Below are 20,474 nucleotides of genomic sequence, written 5' to 3' on the forward strand. Positions count from 1 at the left end.
CTTCTAATGTGTTACCTATTTCTGACAATTTAGTATTAATCTTCTGGATTTCTATCTGTAGATTTAGAATCATTTCTAATTTTTTATTTATTTTGTCATTTTGTTCTTGTATTTTCTTCCAAAATTCTTCTAGGGTTTTTTCTGTTTTCTTTGGTCTGTCTCCCAATCCTTTGAAGATACCTAAATATCATTCTTTTGAATTCTTTATCAGAGAGTTTCAATGCTGCTTCTTCCTCAGGGATATGTTCTCAATCTGTATCCTGTTTCCTTGTTTCTACCACTTTATCTTTGTTCTTTGTATGGACTATGATGATCTGTCATCTCCGAGACATTGTGGCATTGTTGTATTAAGATCTCTGTTAACTGTTTATGAAGAGCAGCCAACAGTGATTCAGGCTCTTCTTGGTGGTTTTTTATCACTGTCCCGTCGATAGACAAGAAGGTAGTGGCTCTCGGTCAGTAAATGAAGTTGCAGGAGGTGTGGGTGTAGTTTTGTCTTATGGGGACTTTTGCTGTCTCCCACTCAATTAGACAAAAATTACAACTGAATAGCCACCAAAAAACTTTTCAGTCATTCATGTCTTGCATATCCTTGGGGTTACTGGCTAGCAGAACCTGTTCTTAAGCCCCTGGAATCTCAGAGAGTGCTGTCGCTTTAAAAATCCAAAATGGTCAAGCCGCTTGTAAACATTCAAAATGGCGGCACCCTCCAGACAGGTAAAAGTCCACAGTTCAACCCACCTTTCTCTTCGCTGGTGCTTCAAGTTTTGTTCCTCGGGCACCAGAGCAGTCCTCCATGCAGTCCCTGGCTAGCAGGGCTGATTTTTAGGCTAATTCTTAAGTCCTACCCACCACTTGGCACTCTCCAAGCTGTCTGTGCCATGTCGTCAGGCTTGCTCAGTGTTGCTGCCAGACCACAGCTCCGTATGTCTCCTTTTTTGGTATTTTCATGCAAATTCTTCTGCTAGTTTGGGTTTAGTCCACTTCTATATCTTTCCCTTCAAGGCTCAGGGGTCTAGGATTATCTTCTGTGTCTGTGTTAATTGGTTCCCCTTTTCTTTTTTGAAGACGGTCTGTGCAGTCTTTCTCCCTATTCTGCCATCTTACCGGAAGTCTCACAAGTGGGTGTTTTTAACAAACATAAATTTAATTTCTCACAGTTCAAACCCACTGCTGTCGAGTCAACTCAAGACACATAGTGACCCAATAGGATAGAGTAGAACTGTCCCATAGGGTTTCCAAGGCTGTAAATATTTACGGGAACAGACTGCCTCATCTTTCTCCCACAGAGTGGCTTGTGGGTTTGGAGCACTGACCTTTTGGTTAGCAGCTGAGCACTCTAACCACTGTGCTGCCAGGGCCTCTTTGTCACAGATTTAGGAGGCTAGAAGTCTGAATTCAGGGTGCTGCTTCTGGAGGAAGGCTTTTTCCCTCTGCTGGCTCTTGGAGAAGGTCCTTGTCTTTTTTCAGCTTCTATTTCTTGCTTCCTTGGAGATCTCATGTGGTATGGCATATATCTTCCTTCATCTGTGTTTCTTGCTTATTCAGTCTGCTTTTTTATATCTCAAAAAAGGTTGACTCTACAACAGCTAACAATAACAACAACAGTCTATCTTCAGAGTTCCTGCTTTAAGTCACTATATTCTGTTGCTGCTGGTGGACATCGAAGTGGAGAAGGTGTTAGGCAGTTGGACATATGAACCTGGACCTCAGGGGAGAGCTGGAGGCTGGAGAGAGACATTTGGGATTCTCTAGGGTGCATATGGTAATTGAAGCTATGAGACCAGAGGAGATTACCTCACCTAGCTGCTAGGGAGTTGGGTAAAGCGGAAGTCTGAAGACCTGGGTTTGGGGAATCCCAGAGCTGAGGAGATAAGGAGAAGGCAGTAATGAGATGGAGAAGGAGCAGCCAGTGAGTAAGGAGGAAAAGGGGGAATATGGGTGTCCTAGAAGCTAAGGGAAGAAGCTGTATCTAGAAGAAGGAGGATCAGCTGAGTCAAATGCTGCTGATAGACCAAGAAAGAGGGGAAATGACTGCTTAATCTGGCAACAGGGAAGTCATTTGTGACCTTGACAGTCACGTTTGCAGTGGAGTGAAGGAGCTGAGAGACTGACTGGAGTGTGCTCACCAGGGAGTGTGGGAGGAGGGACCTTGGAGATAGCAAATACAGAACACTCCCTTTGCATGTTTGTAGTCTCTTTCTGTCCATGTTAGCAAGTAAGACCCACAAGAGGAAAGACCTTGGGCTATATCTTATTCATTTCTTTGTTTCCAGTGCCCGGAACATTGTATTTGTTGAATCAATGTTGAATGTTGTACTAGTCAATATCTCCTTCAAATGTAAGACAATCCAGAAAACCAAACTAGTTACTAACTGTTGAGTTGATTCTGACTCATGGCAACTCTCATGTGTTGTTGTTGTTATGTGCCGTCGAGTCAGCCCTGACTCATAGCGACCCCTCCTTGGATTTCCGAGGCAGTATCATTACGGAAGTAGGATTGCCCAACCTTCCTTCCGAGGAGTGGCTGGTGGGTTTGAACCGCCAGCCTTCTGGTTAGCAGTCAAGTGCCTTAGCCACTATGCTACCAGAGCTCCATGTGTTAGGAGCCCATAATTTTCCAGTTCGTTTATATCAACAGAGTAGAGAAGAATGAAAGGACTGGAATAGATTTCTCTGGTTCCTTCCAGTTCTAAAATTATATGATTCTGTGACTTGTCCTATCAGCCACATTCATATTAATACAGTAAGAAATTTAATTAGTTGGTTGTTTTGTCAATGGCATGGCTGGAATAAGTTTATCATTCATAAATTTAACAAACATTTGTTGAGTGTCTACATTGTGTTAGCCACCATATGTATCGTCCCATTTAATAGATGCAAAACTAGAGGGCCTGGGGCTGGGAGAGGATGGTCAGGATAGGTGATGGAGGCCTTCCACTGCCAGAGTTTCAGGAGATCCAAGGTACTCTGATGTGGTTTGAGGTACTGTGTTTGCACTGAGGAAGGAAGAGGCCCTGAGTGGCCTGAGTGGAGGGAGTTGCAGAGCTGCAGCAGCAAGAGACACAGAGCAGCATTCACCAAGGCATAAGCAGCCTCTATCTACTTCTCCACTGCAGCCCCAGGGCAGCCACAAACAGCTGTTTGCCAGCTGGAGGAGAGGAAGATGTGGTCTTCAGGTCCACCCTGCCACAGGACCAACACCCAATTCTCTACCACATTCAGGGAAGGAGGCTTCTGCAGTGGTGAATAGTACCATAAAGGCACGCTCTGGGTTTTACTTGTGTGGTCTCTATCATAGGGCCCTGTGATGCAAGGCAGCACTGAGCAGCTACATTCTAAAGTGAAAAGTGCAGGGCTCAGGGTAGTACAGGCATACTCAGAGATACTGTGGGTCTGGTTCCAGACTACTGCAGTAAAGTGACTGTCGCAGTAAAGCGAGTCACACAATATTTTCAGCTTATATAAAAATTATGTTTACACTATACTGTAGTCTATTGAGTATTATGAAAAAGTTTGAAATATTGTGAGAATTACCAAAATGTGACACAGAGGCTGTTGGGAAAATGGTGCCAATAGAACTGCTTGTCGCAGGATTGCCAGAAACCTTCAATTTATTACAAAAAAACCCACACTATCGTGAAGTGCAATAAAATGAGGTCTGTCTGCATAAAACCCGCAACTGAGGGCAAAGCCAGGGCAAGAACCTCCTCAGAGTCCAGACTCCATGTGTCTGCCTCAGGAATACTGAAAGAAAAGCAACTATACAGTCCATTCTTGGATTAAATCATTTTAGCTAGATCACCACCTCCCATCCTTTCTGAAACAAGGCACTTCAGTTTTCCCACGTGTAAAATAGGGAGAAAACGCCCCCCTTACAGGTTTCCCCGCAGGTTCAAGGCCATAGTGTGCGTAAAATGTAACAAAGTGCTCTCTAGACATTTGCTTACTGTTATAAACCACCAGGCCAAGCATCCTCTTGCAATTACAGGTCAGGCACTCCCGCCCATCTGCCCTGGCCCACTTTACAGTCATTTTTTTTTTTTTTTCCCCTTCTCTCCCACACTTCTACTCTCCTCTCCACTTCAGAGAGAAACAGTTAGAGTTCAAGACGGGCCACACGTCTAACGCCAGAACTTAGCCTACTTTGTGGTAACGCGCAGGCGTCACCACTCCAGAACTACATTTCCCAGCAATATTTTTGCGGCTTCTGCGGCAGCCGAAGCGAGGCGCATGCGTGAAGTGCCGTCCCGTCTTGTCTCCGGGACGCTCCTCCGAACCGGTTCTCCTCATAGAGCCGGCAGGTTTCCGAGCTCCGGCCGTAGTGCTATCTTCTCTCCTGCCTTGTGGCGGTAGCGGGCTTCAGGTGTGCCTTAGCTTTCGCCAGTGCCATGATCCGGCAAGAGCTCTCCACATCCTACCAGGAGGTAACAAGGGAGTGGGGGACGGAAGCAAAGTTTCTTGCTGCTGTAGAGCGCGGCCCCGGGGGTCTGGGCGGGTGGGGTTTGGCGCTTTGCGGCTTCGGGCGGGCGCGGCTCCAGGGAGCGGGCTGAGTGTTTCGGGGAGGGCTCCTGAGCCCGGTGGAGTGGCCGCGCGGAAAAGAAGTAAGGTGTTGGGGCGGGCGCCGAGCCTACTCCCGGTGCTGCCTGCTGCTCTGCCTAGCGATGGAGCCAGGTGCGGGGAGCCGCGACCCGTAACCAGCAGGTGAATGATTAAAGCTGCGGCGGGCCCAGTCAGCAGCGCGGCGGCCCGGAGCGGACCGTGCGTGGTCCAGAGAAGGAACCTGGTGTTCTCTGCAATAAGTGGAAGCGGCAGCGTCCTCTTCCCAGCAGAGCAGATGCGCGGTCAGCATCAGCCCTCCTCCACCCGGGGCCTCTCGGCGCCTGCGGCAAGTTAATGACTGGGATAATTACATCTTGTTTTGATGGCCTCCTAACTTTGGAAAAGTGCTTTCAAAGACATCGCTGTTTCTCACTCCCCTTTATCTCTTAACAGCCTTACCTCCTCCCACGACTTTTAACTATCACCTTCCTGTTCTTTGTTATCTGTCCAGAGCTACAGGCTGTGATTCAAGCTTTTCTCTCAGACCAGCTCTTCTTCTGATTCTTTCACTCTATTGTTTCACTGCTCTCCTCTTCCTCTTCCTCTCAGTCCCCAAATCTTGGGCATTTTTGATAAACTTCTTTATTGTTCCCCTCCACCGTGCCTCCTTCACTTGCCAAGTCCCGGCAGTTCCACGTCCTCAGCTCTTCTCCATTTTGTGTCTTTGTTTCTGCTCTCCTTTATGTCTCTCCATATACTATGCACATTAACTTCATGGTCCTGCCTTGATCCAGGAACATTCATTTTTTTTTCTCAGAAACCTGATTCTGTCTACCCAGAACAGTCCAAATTGCTCAGCAAGCTTTCAAAGTCGTGTTCGGGACTATAACTTCATCTCCTATTTCTGTCATCATCTCCTTACCCACTTAAGCTCTGGCCACACTGAAACTCGCCATTTAAAAATGTGCCCCTTGGAGTCTTAAAAGCTTGTGGGCAGCCATCTAATGTGTAACTACTGGTCTCTTTCCATCTGGAGCAGAAAAGAGTGAAGAAAAAGATGTAAGGAAACAGTCTAAAGGACTAATAGGAGCCCTGGTAGCATAGTGCCTAAGGCACTTAACTGCTAACCAGAAGGCTGGCGGTTCAAACCCACCAGCCACTCCTCGGAAGGAAGGTTGGGCAATCCTACTTCCGTTGTGATACTGCCTCGGAAACCCAAGGAGGGGTCGCTATGAGTCGGGGCCGACTCGACAGCAAACAACAACAAAGGACTAATGGACCACATGAACCCTAGCCTCTATGACTCTGAGACCAGAAGAACTGTATAGTGAGTGCCTAGCTACCGAGGTCCCACATATAGTGGGAGAAACATATGGAACAAAACTCCAACGATAGGCCCATAAAAAAACAAAAACCAAACTCACTGCCATCAAGTCAGATCTGATTCATAGCGACCCCTCCTTGGGTTTCCAAGGTGGTGTCACTTTGAAAGTAGATTGCCCAACCTTCCTTCAGAGGAGTGGGTGGTAGGGCTGGTAGGTTTGAACCACCAGCCTTCTGATTAGCAGGCAAATACTTTAGGCACTACACCAGAGCTCGATAGGCCTATAAGGTGAATAGTAATACCAGAAAGGTATGCACTCATTAGAACAATCAACCATACAAGATCAAGAGGGCAGCATTTGTCCAGGGAGCTCCGGTGGCGTAGTGCCTAAGGCATTTGACTGCTGACCAGAAGGCCATGGAAACCTAAGGAGAGGTCACTGTAAGTAGAATCTAAGTCGATGGCAGTGAGTTTGGTTTTGGATTTTTTAAAGCTAAGAAGGCTGAAAGGGATAGGAAAGAAGAACAAAGGAAAATGGTAAACACAGGGAGGAAGTGGGAAGAGTGCTGTTACATTGTGGAAATTGCAATGAATGTCATAAGACAAAATGTGTATGAACTGTTGAATGGAAAAACCAATCTGCTCTGTAAATTTTCAGCAAAATCACAAACAAATAAATAAATAAAATAAATGTGCCCATTGCTTTCCTACCTCTGTGCATGTGCTCACACTGTTTCTTCTTTAATGCTCTCCCAAATTCCATTGGTTAATCCCATTTCCACTGAGTTGATTCTGACCCCTATGTGTTACATGGGGTCCATAAGAGTTTCTTGGCTGAAACTGATTGCTCTACAGAGCTTCTGAGTGTGTTTGAACCACCAACCTTTAGGCTAGCAGCTGATTACATGCCACTTGTGCTGCCCCAGGACTTCTTCCGTTGGTTAACCCTCCCTTCCCCTAATTATTCAAGGACCATTTGAAGTCTCACATGTTTTATAGAAACTGACATACCAGGCCAGTCTAGCATTCTCTCTGTCCATCTCATGAACTTGCTGCTTTGTCTTGATCAGTAGTTTATGATGCACCAAACAAACAAAAAAACCAAACTCACTGCCATCAAGTTGGATCCAACTGATAGCGACTCCTCCTTGGGTTACCGAGGTGGTATCACTACAGACGTAGATTGCCCAACTTTCCTTCTGAGGAGTGGCTGGTAGTTTGAACCACTAGCCTTCTGGTTAGCAGTCAAATGCCTTAGGCACTATGCTACCAGAGCTCCTTTTGATGTACAGTTCTCCCTTTTGTGATTATGATTCACATAAGGACTCTGTGGAGTACATAAAGATGGCTTAGCTCCACAGTAGAAGGAAAAGCCGAGTTGAAGACAGATGAGATTGCCTGAGGTTTTCCATACGTTAGTATAGGACCTGGGCTGGAATCTGGCCTTATGACAGAGTTTTATATTTCTCCTTTCACCCCTCTACTTTCTTTAGATGCCTAATGTAAAATCCATTGCTTATTCCGTGGCTTCTAGACAGTGGAGGAATCGTGCGGAATGAGACATGTCTGTCCCTCACTCAGTGTTTTCAGGTTTCTAGGAATTGGAGCACAGTGGGTAAATAATATGGCTTTGCCATCTATGCTCTTTGTCAAGTCTCTTAACTTTTCTGAGCCTCAGTTTCTTCATCTGAAAATCGAAGATGATAGTCCCTACCTCAAGGGGTCCTTGTGAGAGGATTAAATGAGTGGTGAGGAAACTGCTTAGCTCAGTGCCTGGCAGGTACTATCTATGAGGTGATGGTAGCTCCTTACAGCTCTTGTGGACAATTCCTGCCTCAAGGAAGCTTTGGGGTCCTGGCTTAACAGGACCCTGTCTCTCTCCCATCCACATGGAGCCTGCATCTCTTCACCAAGCAGAGCTCCTAAAATGTTTACTAAAATATCGATCAACGTTCCACTTGCAAGGACAAGGCCAGGGTAGAGTTAGTTTCTCTGTAAGGCCACCCTCACAGTAGGAGGCCCTGAAATGGTCCCCTCTCCTTGACTTCTTAAGATCCTCATTCTGAACTCCCTGTGTTGCCTTCTTCAGAGAAGGGAGACTGCCCAGAGGGTGGCCTGCAGTGTTCTTGTCCAGATCATTCTGAGAGTGGATGTTGCTCTTTGTTCAGTTTCTTTGTTCTGGGTGATGGGGCATGTGGAAAACTTGTGTTCAGCTGGCCAGGGGCAAGCAAGGAGATGGCCTTACCATGGCTGTGTGTGGCCGGGAAGGAATTTTGATAGCAGAACATTGCTACTTGGGTTAGCCAGAACCTGGGAGAATCTTGGATCAGACAATCTTGGGCGTTCTCAGCACTAACATCCTGATGCCCTAGCAGTGTGAACAGCTTCTAATCTCTTTTCCCTTTGGCCAGCCCTGGGACTTTTTATCTCTGTTCCCACTTGTTGTTGTTTGCCGTTGAGTGGGCTCCGACTCATAGCGACCCCTCCTTGGGTTTCTGAGGCAGTATCACTACGGAAGTAGATTGCCCCATCTTCCTTCCGAGGAGTGGCTGGTGGATTTGAACCACCAGCCTTCTGGTTAGCAGTCAAGTGCCGTAGCCACTATGCTGCCAGAACTCCCACTAGAGGCTTGTATTTCATGATGCCTTTTCTAGCCTCCCACCACCCTCCCATTGTTGATTGGCTTTTGTGCTTGGATGGTTTTAAACTGGAGGGTATGCCTTATTCTAAGGGGCAAGAGTGGAGGTATGGCAGGGGGTAGGCAGAGGGAGATGGAAAAATAATAAATGCATAAGAGCTTTATTTTAATGCAGGTGTCTTGGAGGTGAATTTTTAAAGCATTTTTTTTTTATTTTGTTGTTGAGAATATAGACAGCAAAACCCAGACCCGTTCAACCGTTTCTACATGTACATTTTGTGACATTAATTATGTTGAGTTGTGCAACCATTCTCACTCTCCTTTTCTGCGTTGTTTCTCTACCCCTGACAAACTAATTGTCCCCTAAGTTTTCTATCTAATCTTTTGAGTTGCTGTTGTTAGTTTGATCCCATACAAACAAACCCACTGCCATTGAGTCAATTCTGATGCAGAGAGACCCTACAGGACAGAGGAGAACTGCCCTATAGGGTTTTGAACACTGTGAATCTTTACAAAATCAGACTGTCTCATCTTTTCCCTGTGGAGCAGCTAGTGGGTTCCAAGCTTTGACTTTTTGGTTAGCAGCTGAATGCTTTAACCACTGTATCACCAGAGCTTCTTTGACCCATGTAGATCTTTAAAAAGCACAGTGCTCAAGGCAGGCATTCTTTACTAAGTAAACTATTGTTTGGTGTTAAGAAGACTTCAGGGGATATTTTTGGTTTAAGGGTTAAAGATTATATCAGGGCAATAGTTCAGGGTTTTATCTAGCCTCTGTGGCTCCAGGAAGTGTAGAGTCTATGAGAATTTGAAATTCTGTTATGGCTTTTTTCCCCTTTTGATCAAGATTCTTCGATGGAATCTTTTATAAAAATGTTCTGTAATAGTAGCTTGGCACCATCTAGTTCTTCTGGTCTCATCATGGCAGAGTAGGTAGTTGTTCATGGAGGCAATTAGTTACACATTCTGTTTCCTCCTCCTATTCCTGACTCTCCTTCCTCTGTTGGACCAGGTAAGTAAAGACCAGTTGTGCTTTGGATGGCCAATCCTCCCCGCCATTATATTTATTTATCTATTTATAATTGTGATTTGGGTGAAAATTTACAGAGCTAATTCCCTTTCCATACAGCAACTCACATTCTTGTCTAAGACATTGTCTACAATTTACCACAATGCTACAGCTCCGCTGCCACTTCCTCCCCATAGTTACCTCTTCCCTGTGTCCTTCCCTCCATGTACAACTGCCTCCCGAGCTGTCTCCTTGTGCATACACAAGCCTTCTGTTCTCCCATGATTGTTCTCTCCAAGGAATGTATCTACCTAATGTAAATGTTTACCTCATATACTTGTCTTTTATTTGGCTGGAAGTCACAAGAATGGGTTCAATTCCAGACCTGAAGGGCAGCTAGGGGCCATAGTCTCAGTGGTTCCATCAGGCTCTATCAGACCAGCAATCGTGGTCTCTCTTTTTTTTTTTTAAATGATTTTGAGTTTTGTTCCACATTGTTCTCCCACTCTATCCAGGATCTCCTACGTAGATGCCCCTTCGAGTAGTTGATAATGGTAGCCGGGCACCATCTAGTTCTTCTGGTCTCATAGTCGTATAGGCTGAGGATTGCATAGTGTACCAGTCGCTTGGACTAATTGTTTCCATGAATCTTTGGTTTTCTCCATTCTTTTTTGCTCTGGACAAGGAGAGACCCATTGTTGCATCTAGATGGGGATGGCCAATCTTTAAGACTACAGACACTATGCAACAAACTAAGAGGTAGAACAGAAGCACTAAACACATTTTTAGGCCAGTTAACTGGGATGTTCCAGGAACCATTACCCTAAACCTTGGAGATGGATTTTTAACATGAAGATGTCTTGAGACCCCAAGTGTTGACACTGTGAGCCTAAGAAATCACTTGAGAATCTACCCCTCTATCAATTCAGGGATAGCTCCTCCTCTTAAACTTGGGACTTGACCTCTCCTACTCTCCTCCCCAATTCTATGGAGACTTGTTGGTTATCATTGTATCCCTTTTGTCCTTCTAACCACCTCAGTGGCATTATTTCTCCATTTGACAGAAAACTGATGAAGTGGGTTGAATTCACCTGCTGCCAGGCTGCTCATTGGCATGTGACCCTGGAATGGACTGTCTTTTCCACTGGGTTCTGCCCTTTGCAGCTGGAGTCGGTGGACTTTACCCATTGTCTCAGAAAGCTCAGACACTGATGTCATTGTGCCCTTTGCTCTCTCAGCAGACCCTAAGTTGTGTTCCTTCCCTTTTGGGAAGTGGTTATGGCCATAGGGTTTGGAACTTGGATTTGATTTCTGGCTCCATCTTTTACAGGCATTGGTAGATGCCGGCCCCCTATTTGAAGTTTCTTGACTTTTCTGGGCTTCTGTGTTCTCATCTGTAGAATTGGTGAAACAGACCGTACCTACATCTTGCAACAATTAAGTGAGAAGCAGCTTCTGTTTTCTTACTCTCTTCTAGAAAAACAAGACTGATGTAGCTGACCTGCTTGCCCTCTTTCTTTCTCTTTTCAGCTGAGTGAGGAGTTGGACCAGGTGGTTGAGAACTCTGAGCAGGTAAACGAGCAAGAAAAGGAGACAGTCAAAATCCAGGGTGTCTTACCAGGTAAGTGGGTTCAGTGCTGGGGTAGAAGTGCTGGAAAGTGATGCTGTGCTGATGCTGCAGCTGGAGGCCCCAGTCCAAGCCTAGCCACTTGGGTACCTATGGGAGAGGTGTATCCCCCTGTCCTGCACCCTGGTGTCAGATCTCAGGTGTTGTCCTAGTTTTAAAGCTATACATATTTAACCAGCCTTGGGACAGAGGATACCTCCAGGCTGGTATCTGCTTCTTTTCTGTACCCCAGTTTGGGCTTAGCCTCTGAGGCCAGCTCATCAGATAACATAGCAAGGACTTTGGGCTTCTGCTCTTCCCTTCCTTCTCCCTAGCTGTTGAGCCTCTAATGTCTGGCTCACTTCCAAGAGCCCTCTGGGGAGGATATCTCCTAGTCTCCATCACCTGACTTCAGGCCTTTAGCATCACCACCCACGTGGGTGAGCAGGGTCCTATGAAATGCTGAGTGGCATCTCACAGAGCATCTCAGCAACATTGGACACTGTTGACCACTTCTTCTTCCTAGATACACTCTGCCTCCTTAACTCTTCAGATCACTCATTTTAGGCTCCAATTGCAGTCACAAATTGTAGCTCTTGGCTGTTAAATCTTTGTCCTAGGCCTCTTCCTCTCAATCTCTCCCCTCTTCCTGGGCAGTCTTACCTAGGCCCCCTAATATTTCCCTTCTTGTTCCTCTCTAGCTTACAGCTTTCAGACCTGTATACTGTACAGTATATACCCAGTTGCCCAGGAGATAGCTCTGCTTGGATGTCTCAAAGATACCTAAATTTCACATGTCCAAAATTGACCTCATGATCTCCTACCTGCAGTTTGACTATTGTTATGGATTGAATTGTGTCCCCCAGGCAGTTTGTTGAAGTCCTAATCCTCCTGTACATGTAAATATGATATTTTTGAAATAAGGATTTTCTTTTATGTTAACGAGGTCATATGGGAATTGGGTGGGTCCTTAACTGAGCATGGGAAGGGACATGTTGGGTAAGTCCCACTTTTATTGCTAATTGCATGGTAAGGATCAGCATGAATACAGTTCCTATCTGTACATGGGTCTAGTCATCACCTTTCTACTTCTCCATTCTCATTTCCAGCCACTCCAAGCAGCACTCTCTCTCCTCCCCAGCTACCTAGGGTTAAGTCGGGGGCAATGCACACAAGCTTGGAAATCCACAATTCCCTGTGTTTCAGACCAGCCGGCCCCTTCTTTCTCTCATTTCTAGCTACCTGGAAACTAGGTCAGAGCAAAATGTTCTCTCTCTCCAACCCAGAAGCTGCACTGAGTCCCCATCTTCTAAAGCCTTTAGTGACCAGGATCAATTACATCATGGCTCTGAGGCCTAGTCAGTATTGACTCTTGGGTGAGCCCCTGTTCTCAGAGCTCTTATCCAGCCTCATCACCTGTTCATGGTAAATTATATTGTGCCTTATGAGACTTAGTGAATATCAGCCCCCAGGTGGTCTGCCTCTCAGGGACCCAGAACAAAAGTCCAGTTTTCTTTCTGTACCTCATAGTCCTAAACCTAATCTTCTATGAGTGGTGTTAGGAAAACGGCAGAAAAGACGCAGACACACACGAGAGGGAGGAGACCACAGGAAGAACCATCTACCAGCTAAGGAATACCTGGAACTACAAGGAAGGGTTCTCCTCTAGGGCCCTTGCCCTGATTTGGACTTTTAGCCTCTAAAACTGAGACAACAAATTTCTGTTCTTTAAAGCTACCCACTTGGGTTTTTTGTTAACAGCAGCATTAGGGAGTGAACAGTCCTCTTCCAGTGTTCACTGTTTCTGGGAATGGCACTCCCATTCATCCAGTTGAACTTATTGCTTCCTTCCCTTCCTCCCCTTTTTCTCCACCTTTCAGCAGAGCTGGCCTTTTATTTGGAGCCTTCTTATCACCACAGAGCCTTTCTGTTGTTTTATTCTTCTGCCTGGAATTCTCTTCCCTTCATCACCTAGTTAATGCCTAATCATTCTTCAACTCTTAGCTCACATTTCTCTACAAAGCTTCTCTGACCTCCTGTATGGATCCCTTTGCACCCTTTACCACTCTGTAACTTCTTTTGCCACTGTTGCTAGTGGAATATATATTTATTTGTGTGACTCTTTGACTAATGTCTTTCTATTCTAGTAGAATGTAAAATCCATGAGAACAGAGACCAGTCTGTTTTGTTCACTACCTTAGTCTGACTATGCAATAATATTTGTTGAATGAGTGAATGGAGCCCCAGCCTGACTTCAGCTTTTTGGTGGATTGGGGGAGGTAGGGTTTTGCTCCTCTTTGACTCTTGTACTTGTGGGGGAGAGGAACGTGATAGGAAATTGTGTAACTCTGCCTCATCTTTAGTCAGAGAAAACTTTGTAGAAGGAAAGAGGCTGTAAGGAAAGTTAATGTTTACTGACTGCCTCCTCTCATATCCATGTTCATGTAATTCTCAAAACAACCTTGTACAGGTCCTCTGTTTTACAGATGAGGACTTGAGGCTCAGGAAGGGTAACAAAAGTTTGGGAGATTACACAGCTGGTAAACAGACAGACTAAACCAAGCTTGATCCTAAATTCATGCCATTTCTTCTATATATCCCCCTACCCCAATTTTAAGCATCCCTCTGTTAAAGCCCTGTATGTAAAAGATAGTGGTAGGGTTGCCCCTGGAGTCTGACTCTGGCAGTGCCCAAGAAGTCCTAAGGCTTCAGGGAAAGGAGTTTGAAAGCCCTGCACAGCCTTCTTTCCCTCAATCAGAAGAGATTATTTAGAAAGCAGATGGTGGCAGCAAGAAAAAGAGAGATCAGACTTGGAAAGATGAGGTTTCTTTTTGTGTTTCCTTTGACAATAAATGGCATGGTGACTTTTGACTTGAATATCCTCTGTCTTAAAAGGAGCTCTGGTGGTGCAGTGGTTAAGGCATTCAGCTGCTAACCAAAAGTTTGGCAGTTCGAATCCACCAACTTTACCACAGGAGAATGACAATCTGCTTCCGAAAAGATTTATAGCCTTGGAAACCCTATGAGGCAATTATACTCTGTCGTATAGGGTTGCTGTGAGTTGGAATCAACTTGATGGCAGTGATTTTTTTTTTTTAATCTTTAATTTTGCACTATCGAGATTCCCTGTGTCTCATAGCTGGAGGTCAGAGCAGGAAGCCAGGCCCCAGGTGGAACAAATTTTGGGACATTATGAAAAAAAAGCCACCTCTGCTTCTGAGTAACTCCTCCTGGGCCCATCTCTTTTCTAGACCTTAGAAGGTTCATTTGTTAGAAGTCCATTTGGCTAGTCTCAGTTGAGACTTGGCCCAAATTTGGTGGTTGGTCTAATATCATAGAACTCTCAGAGTTTATTTCCTGCCTCTGAGCCCTCTAACAATGACAGAAATAACAGTAATGGTGACAGTAGCCACCACGTATTGGGTGGTCTGATTGCATAGTGGCTAGGGCATTTGACTGCTAACCAGAAGGGTGGCAGTTCAAACCCACTAGCCGTTCCTCAGAAGGAAGATTGGGACCCGCAAGGAAGGGTTGCTATGAGTTGAATTCGACTTGACGGCAATGAGATTTTTTTTTTTTCCCTATGTATTAGGTCTGGTTAGGGCTTTTCATATACATTTTATCACATAAGTCTTCACAATCCATCTGTGAGGGAGATGGTTATTCCTAGTTTACAGATGAGAAATCTGAGGCACAGAGAGGTTAGGTAATACATTCAGAGCTAGTGAATGCCAGAGCCCAAATTTGAACACAGGGCTATCTTCCAAGCTGTTTTGACTTTATGCGTCCCTACTCCAAATCTTTGCTGCTCTCCACCAGAGATTGGAGCAGAGGGTTGGTGAGGGAAGTGAAGGGAGATGAGGTTGAGAAGATAGACTGGATCAGATCGTGGAGGGTTTTGAGTACCAGGGTTTGGACTTTATCTGGGGAAGTATGGAATATCTGAAGGAATTAGAGCAGGGGAATTATGAGGACTAAAGTGGGGATTTAGGAAGGTCATTGTGGTCGTAGTGTAGGGCTAGGATACAAGTGAAGAAAGACAACTGTGCCACATCAAAGGCTAACATGATAGGCTTCCCCCACATGATAGCTTACATGTGTGAAAGGGAAGAACCAAAGATGCTGAGGTTTGTAGCCTGGTGAATGGTAGAATGATAACTACCAGAGATAGAGTCTGGAGTGGCAAGTGACTTGGAAGAGAAGATGCTTAGCTGTTGTAAACATACCAAGCTTCTGTTGGTATGGGACATGTTGGTGGAGAAAGCCCTGAGGCAGTAAAGTAAGAGTATAAGAGACTGGTGAGGGCTAAGGAGGTGAAAGTGGAAGAAGTCCTACAGGATGAGGACTGGGAGCCCTGAAGAAGCCAGGGACAATGTAGAATGAACAGGGGAGAGCCATGAACACCAACAATTGATGCACATTTGTGCACATTTAGGGACTAGAAGAAGAGGAGTTGTTGAATGGAGGGCCTAGAGCCAGGAATAGATGGGAAGACACTAACATGGATGCTGAACGTGCTGAGCAGTTGTCCTCCTGGGCCCATTACATACACGGAATCAGGCTTACATATACATACTTACTTTCTGGGATGAATAATTCCATACAATAACATGGTAAGCACCTGAGTCTATTAATTTCCCCTCTCAAGTGACTCACAACCATTTATTACTATTTTCAAAGGGAGAAATGAGAGCAGACATGTTAATTGAATAAGCAGTTTATTACATGAAAGATGTAATCAAATAGACTGAGGAAAACACTTTGCAAATTAGTCATTACAATTAGGTCTCCCTGGAAACAATTGTATATTAATAGAATAGATGAAAACAAGCAACCAAAGAAAAAAATAGATAAATTAGAGTTCTTCAAAATTAAAAATGTGTGTCAAAGACCACTATTAAGAAAGTGAAAGGACAACCCACAGAATGGGAGAAGATATTTGTAAATCATGTTTGTGATTTTAGGGTCTTTTATTTAGACTATATGATGAACACTTCCAGATTGACAATTAAAAGACCAACACAATTTAATAATAGGCAAAGGGTTTGAGAAGACATTTTTCCAAAGAAGATACACAAATGGCCAATAAGCATATGAAAAGATGTTCAACGTCATTAGTCATCAGGAAAATGCAAATTAAAACCACAATGAGATATCACTTCACACCCATTCCAATCCAAACCTCCTTACTGTAGAGTTGATTCCAACTCATAGCGACCCTATAGGACAGAGTAGACCTGCCAAGGCTGACATCTTTATGGAAGTAGGCTGCTACATCTTTCTCTTGGAGAGTGGCGGTGGGTTTGGACTGCCCATCTTTCAGGTAGCACCAAAGAGCTTTAACCACTGCACCACAAGGGCTTCATTCACACCAGTTAGAAGAGCTGAAATCAAAAGGACAGACAATAACAAGCATTGGAAGTGAGGATGTGGAGAAATTGGAACCCTCATAACATTGCTGGTGGGGATGTAAAGTGGTGCAGCTGCTTTGGAAAACAGTGTGGCAGTTCTGCAAAAAGTTAAACAGAGTAAACCCAGTAGATTCACTCTTAGGTCTGTACAAACAAGAAATAGAGGTGTATGTCTATACACACAAAGTCGTACTTGAATGTTTATAGCAGCATTATTCATTTTAGTCAAAAGGTGGAAACAGCCCATATGTCCATCAACAGGTGAATAAATAAGTAAAATATGGAATATTCGTACAGTGGAATATTATTAGATGATAAAAATAAATGAAGTACTCATAGATGCTACAACATGGATGAACTTTGAGAATGTGCTAAGTGAAAGAAAGCCAGATACAAAGGTTACATGTAAGATTCCATCAAATCCAAAGAGAGAATATAGATAGTGGTTGCCAGGGACTAGGGAAAGTGGGAAATGAGGAGTGACTGCTAATGGGTACAGGATTTCTTTTTGTGGTGGTGAAAGTATTTTGGAATTAAAAACCACTGAGTGCATTCACTTTTAAAGGTGAATTGTTATGGAATGTAAATTGTATCTCCAAAACAAAAAAAAAGAGCACATCATTAAAAAGAAAAGAAACCCCCAAAAAAGATACAGAGTTCATTTCTTCTTTGCAGTCACAATCCATGTTAGCCCAGCACTCTCTGCAAGGGTAGTTTCACAGGGTTACAGCAGACAACCAGTTCCCCCTTCCTCTGAATAAAGAGTCCGTAATGTTTTCAAACAGTATTTTGTGATCCATTTTCTCTCCTTCTGGGACTTAAGTTGCCTGTAGTTAGATTACTTGATACCCTACAGGTATCTAAGCTCTATCTTTTTTTCACATCTTTTCTTCATGTTGACTGCTTATTGATCTTTAAGTTCATTGATTCTTATTTCTGTGCTCATCTACCTGCATAATACCTTCCATATGTACTAAGCAGTGAATGTTTCCATTTTGTATATTTTTTTTTAGCTCTAGTACTTCCAGGTTTTTTTTTTTTTTTTTTTGGTTTATACTTCTTGCTGAGATTCCGCTTTGTTCATTCCTTATCCATATATTTTCTTAAAGTCCTTTAAAGTTTCTGTCTGTTCCGTGCAACATTGCATTCTTCTTGCCATAGGTGGCTTTAGACTTTTTTCTTTTCTTTTGATTATGGGTCATTTTTTAAATTTTTGTGATTTGTGTGAAAGTCTACAGAACAAATTCATTTCCCATACAGTGGTTCATACACGTTTTGTCTCATGACACTGACTGCAGTTTCCCACAATATAACAGTTCTCTTCCCACTTCCTCCCCATAGTTACTTCTTCCTTATGTCCTTCCCTCCCATGCACTCCTGCCCCCTGAGCCGACTCCCTGTGCATACACTGTCCCTCTGTTCCCTAGTAATTGATCTTTCCAAGGGTCATATTTTCTTACTTTTTTGCATGTCTAATGATTTGTGATGGAACATGATACTATAAATGATACATTATAGAGAGATTCTGGATTCTGTTACGCTCCTTTGAAGAGGCAGCTAATTTGACTGGATTCTAAATTCTTAGCTCGTCTATAGTAGTAGCACCTGAAATCTCTACTCAGTTTTCAGCTGCTGCTTTTTTGCCTACACCGTGGGGTCTCCAACCAAGCATCTGAATATATCTTACGTGCAGATTTTGGGGTTCAACCTTTCTGTGACTCCTTTCCTTCTAAGATTTTTCCCATGACTTTCTGGTTGTTCTGCCTGCCCTGAACTCTGTCTTCTGCTGCCCTGAACCATGCCTGATAGAGTTTGGGGAGCATGCTGAGGCAAAGCCACAAATGTACACTTCTCACTAGTTCTTCTCTTTCAAGGTAAACTCTCAGTATCTGCCTGCTTTTAGTTACTCTCCAAACTTCCAAATAATTTTTAAATGTGTTGGCCAAATTTTGTAATTGCTACCTGTGAAAGAGTGATGTGACCAAGCTGTTCTACCACTGTTGGAAGCCGGAAGCCATTCAGATACCTTTTTGAGTTTACATTCCACCTCCTCCCTGAGGTGCTCAGCTGTAGTCTGAGACAGACCTTTCCCTCAGGGAGCAGTGGGTTTGGTTGAAGAGCAGAGGAAGGCACAGGGAGCATGGTGAGAGTAATTGAGGCTCAGGAGGGACGCCAGAGCTGTGTCATGGGTAGGATGTCTGACACATTTCATTAATTAGTCATGTAGTCATTCACCATTTAAACATAGAATGCCTCCTCTCTGCCAGGCACTGAGTGAGGGAGGACAGGGACTGATTTGTGAACAATAGTACCCAGTCCCTTCCCTCATGGAGCTCACAGCCTAGGGGGATAAAAGATACGTAGACAGACAGTGGCAATGTAGAGGGATAAAGTAGGGGACATTTAGGGTGCCTGGGAGCACTGAGGAGGAGGTACCCAGACAAAGGAAGACCCACCAGCCACCCCTCAGAAGGAAGACAGGGCAATCTACTTCCATAGAGATACCACCTCGGAAACCTGAGGAGGGTAGCTATGAGTCATGGCAGTGAGTGAGTTAGTTAGTTCCTAGGGGAAATGCCTTTCTAAAGTGAGGCCTGAAAGATGAATTAGGAGTCAGCCCTGAAAAAAAAGTGTCCCAGACCAGGTGTTGTTGTTGTTAGCTACTATTGAGTCAGCCACTCACTTATGGTGATCCCGTGTACAACAAACGAAATGCTTCTTGTGATTGGCTGCACATTGGACCATTGTGATCCATAGGTTTTCATTGGCTGGTTTTTGGAAGCAGATCACTAGGCCTTTCTTCCTAGTCCATCTTAGTCTGGAAGCTCCACTGAAACCTCTTCAGCATCGCAGCAGCACACAGCCTGCACTGATAGACAGTGGCTGTGTGTGAGGTACATTGGTCAGTAACCAAACCAGGGTCTCTGGCATGGAAGTTGAGAATTCTGCCACTGATCCACCACTGTCCCCAGACCAGGCATAGACTGAACCCGTTGCCCTTAAGTAGATTCCAACTCATAGTGACCCTGTAGGACAGAATAGAAATGCCCCATAGGGTTTCCAAGGCTGCAGTATTTACAGAAGCAGACTGTTTCATCTATCTCCGTGGAGTGGTTGATGAGTTTGAACCACTGACCTTTTGGTTAGCAGCTGAGTGCTTAACCACTATGCCATCAGAGCTCCTTTATAAGAAATGGCAAATGTGAGAGGTGCCCGAATAGAAGGGCAAATTGGAGGAGCAGAGAGTTTTTCAATGTAGCTAGAGCTGAGGGCTGGGAGAATGACATTTGAGGGATAAGGCCAGAGAGCTAGATTGAGGCCAGGTCATTTGTTGGATTGTAACTGTCCGTTTAGAAAGTAAGCACGTTAAAGACAGTACACTTGTCTCCTTCAGCTTTGTGTCCCCTGCCACGTAGAGTAGGTATGGAGTAAATGCTTATAGATGCCATTTGTCATGATTTGGGGAGGTGGTGTGGGCAGGCTGGGTATATGGGTAGCCTCGCCTCCTGGGTAAAGTGCCAAGCCTGGAGTCTCCTCAGTCTCTGGTTCCACCCTGCCCTATGCTCTGGGAAACATGATGTTGTTGTCATTCAGCTCTAGACAGTGAGTCCGCCTCCAGCAGCATCCGCTTCAGCAAGGCCTGCCTGAAGAATGTCTTCTCAGTACTGCTTATCTTCATCTACCTGCTGCTCATGGCTGTGGCCGTCTTCCTGGTCTATCAAACCATCACAGACTTTCGTGAGAAACTCAAGCACCCTGTCATGTCTGTGTCTTACAAGGAGGTGGATCGCTATGATGCCCCAGGTAAAGCCTGCCCTGGACCAGGCATGAAGACCCAGATCACAGGTGGTCAGTCGGCACATACTCCCTGAGCTGTTACTGCCTCCTCGGCACAGTGCTGGGCACTGGGGCAGGGTGTTTTAGCTGTTGAGTTCACACCCAGA

At 44.7% G+C, this 20,474-nt stretch overlaps 1 protein-coding gene across 1 annotated transcript in view; it reads left to right on the forward strand.

Annotated features, from left to right (window-relative positions):
* Window positions 1–4,391: 4,391 nt before the first annotated feature.
* The window catches only part of PACC1 (proton activated chloride channel 1), a 38,375-nt gene continuing 22,292 nt past the window's right edge, over window positions 4,392–20,474 (forward strand). Inside the window, exons 1-3 of the mRNA XM_007952788.1 lie at window positions 4,392–4,427; window positions 11,044–11,134; window positions 20,125–20,334. Of these exons, the coding sequence (XP_007950979.1) occupies window positions 4,392–4,427; window positions 11,044–11,134; window positions 20,125–20,334 (337 nt within the window). The remainder of the gene's footprint in view (window positions 4,428–11,043; window positions 11,135–20,124; window positions 20,335–20,474) is intronic.

This window comes from Orycteropus afer, unplaced genomic scaffold, assembly GCF_000298275.1.
Source record: "Orycteropus afer afer isolate SDZICR_OR568_19922 unplaced genomic scaffold, OryAfe1.0 scaffold00013, whole genome shotgun sequence".
Lineage (NCBI taxonomy): Eukaryota > Metazoa > Chordata > Mammalia > Tubulidentata > Orycteropodidae > Orycteropus > Orycteropus afer.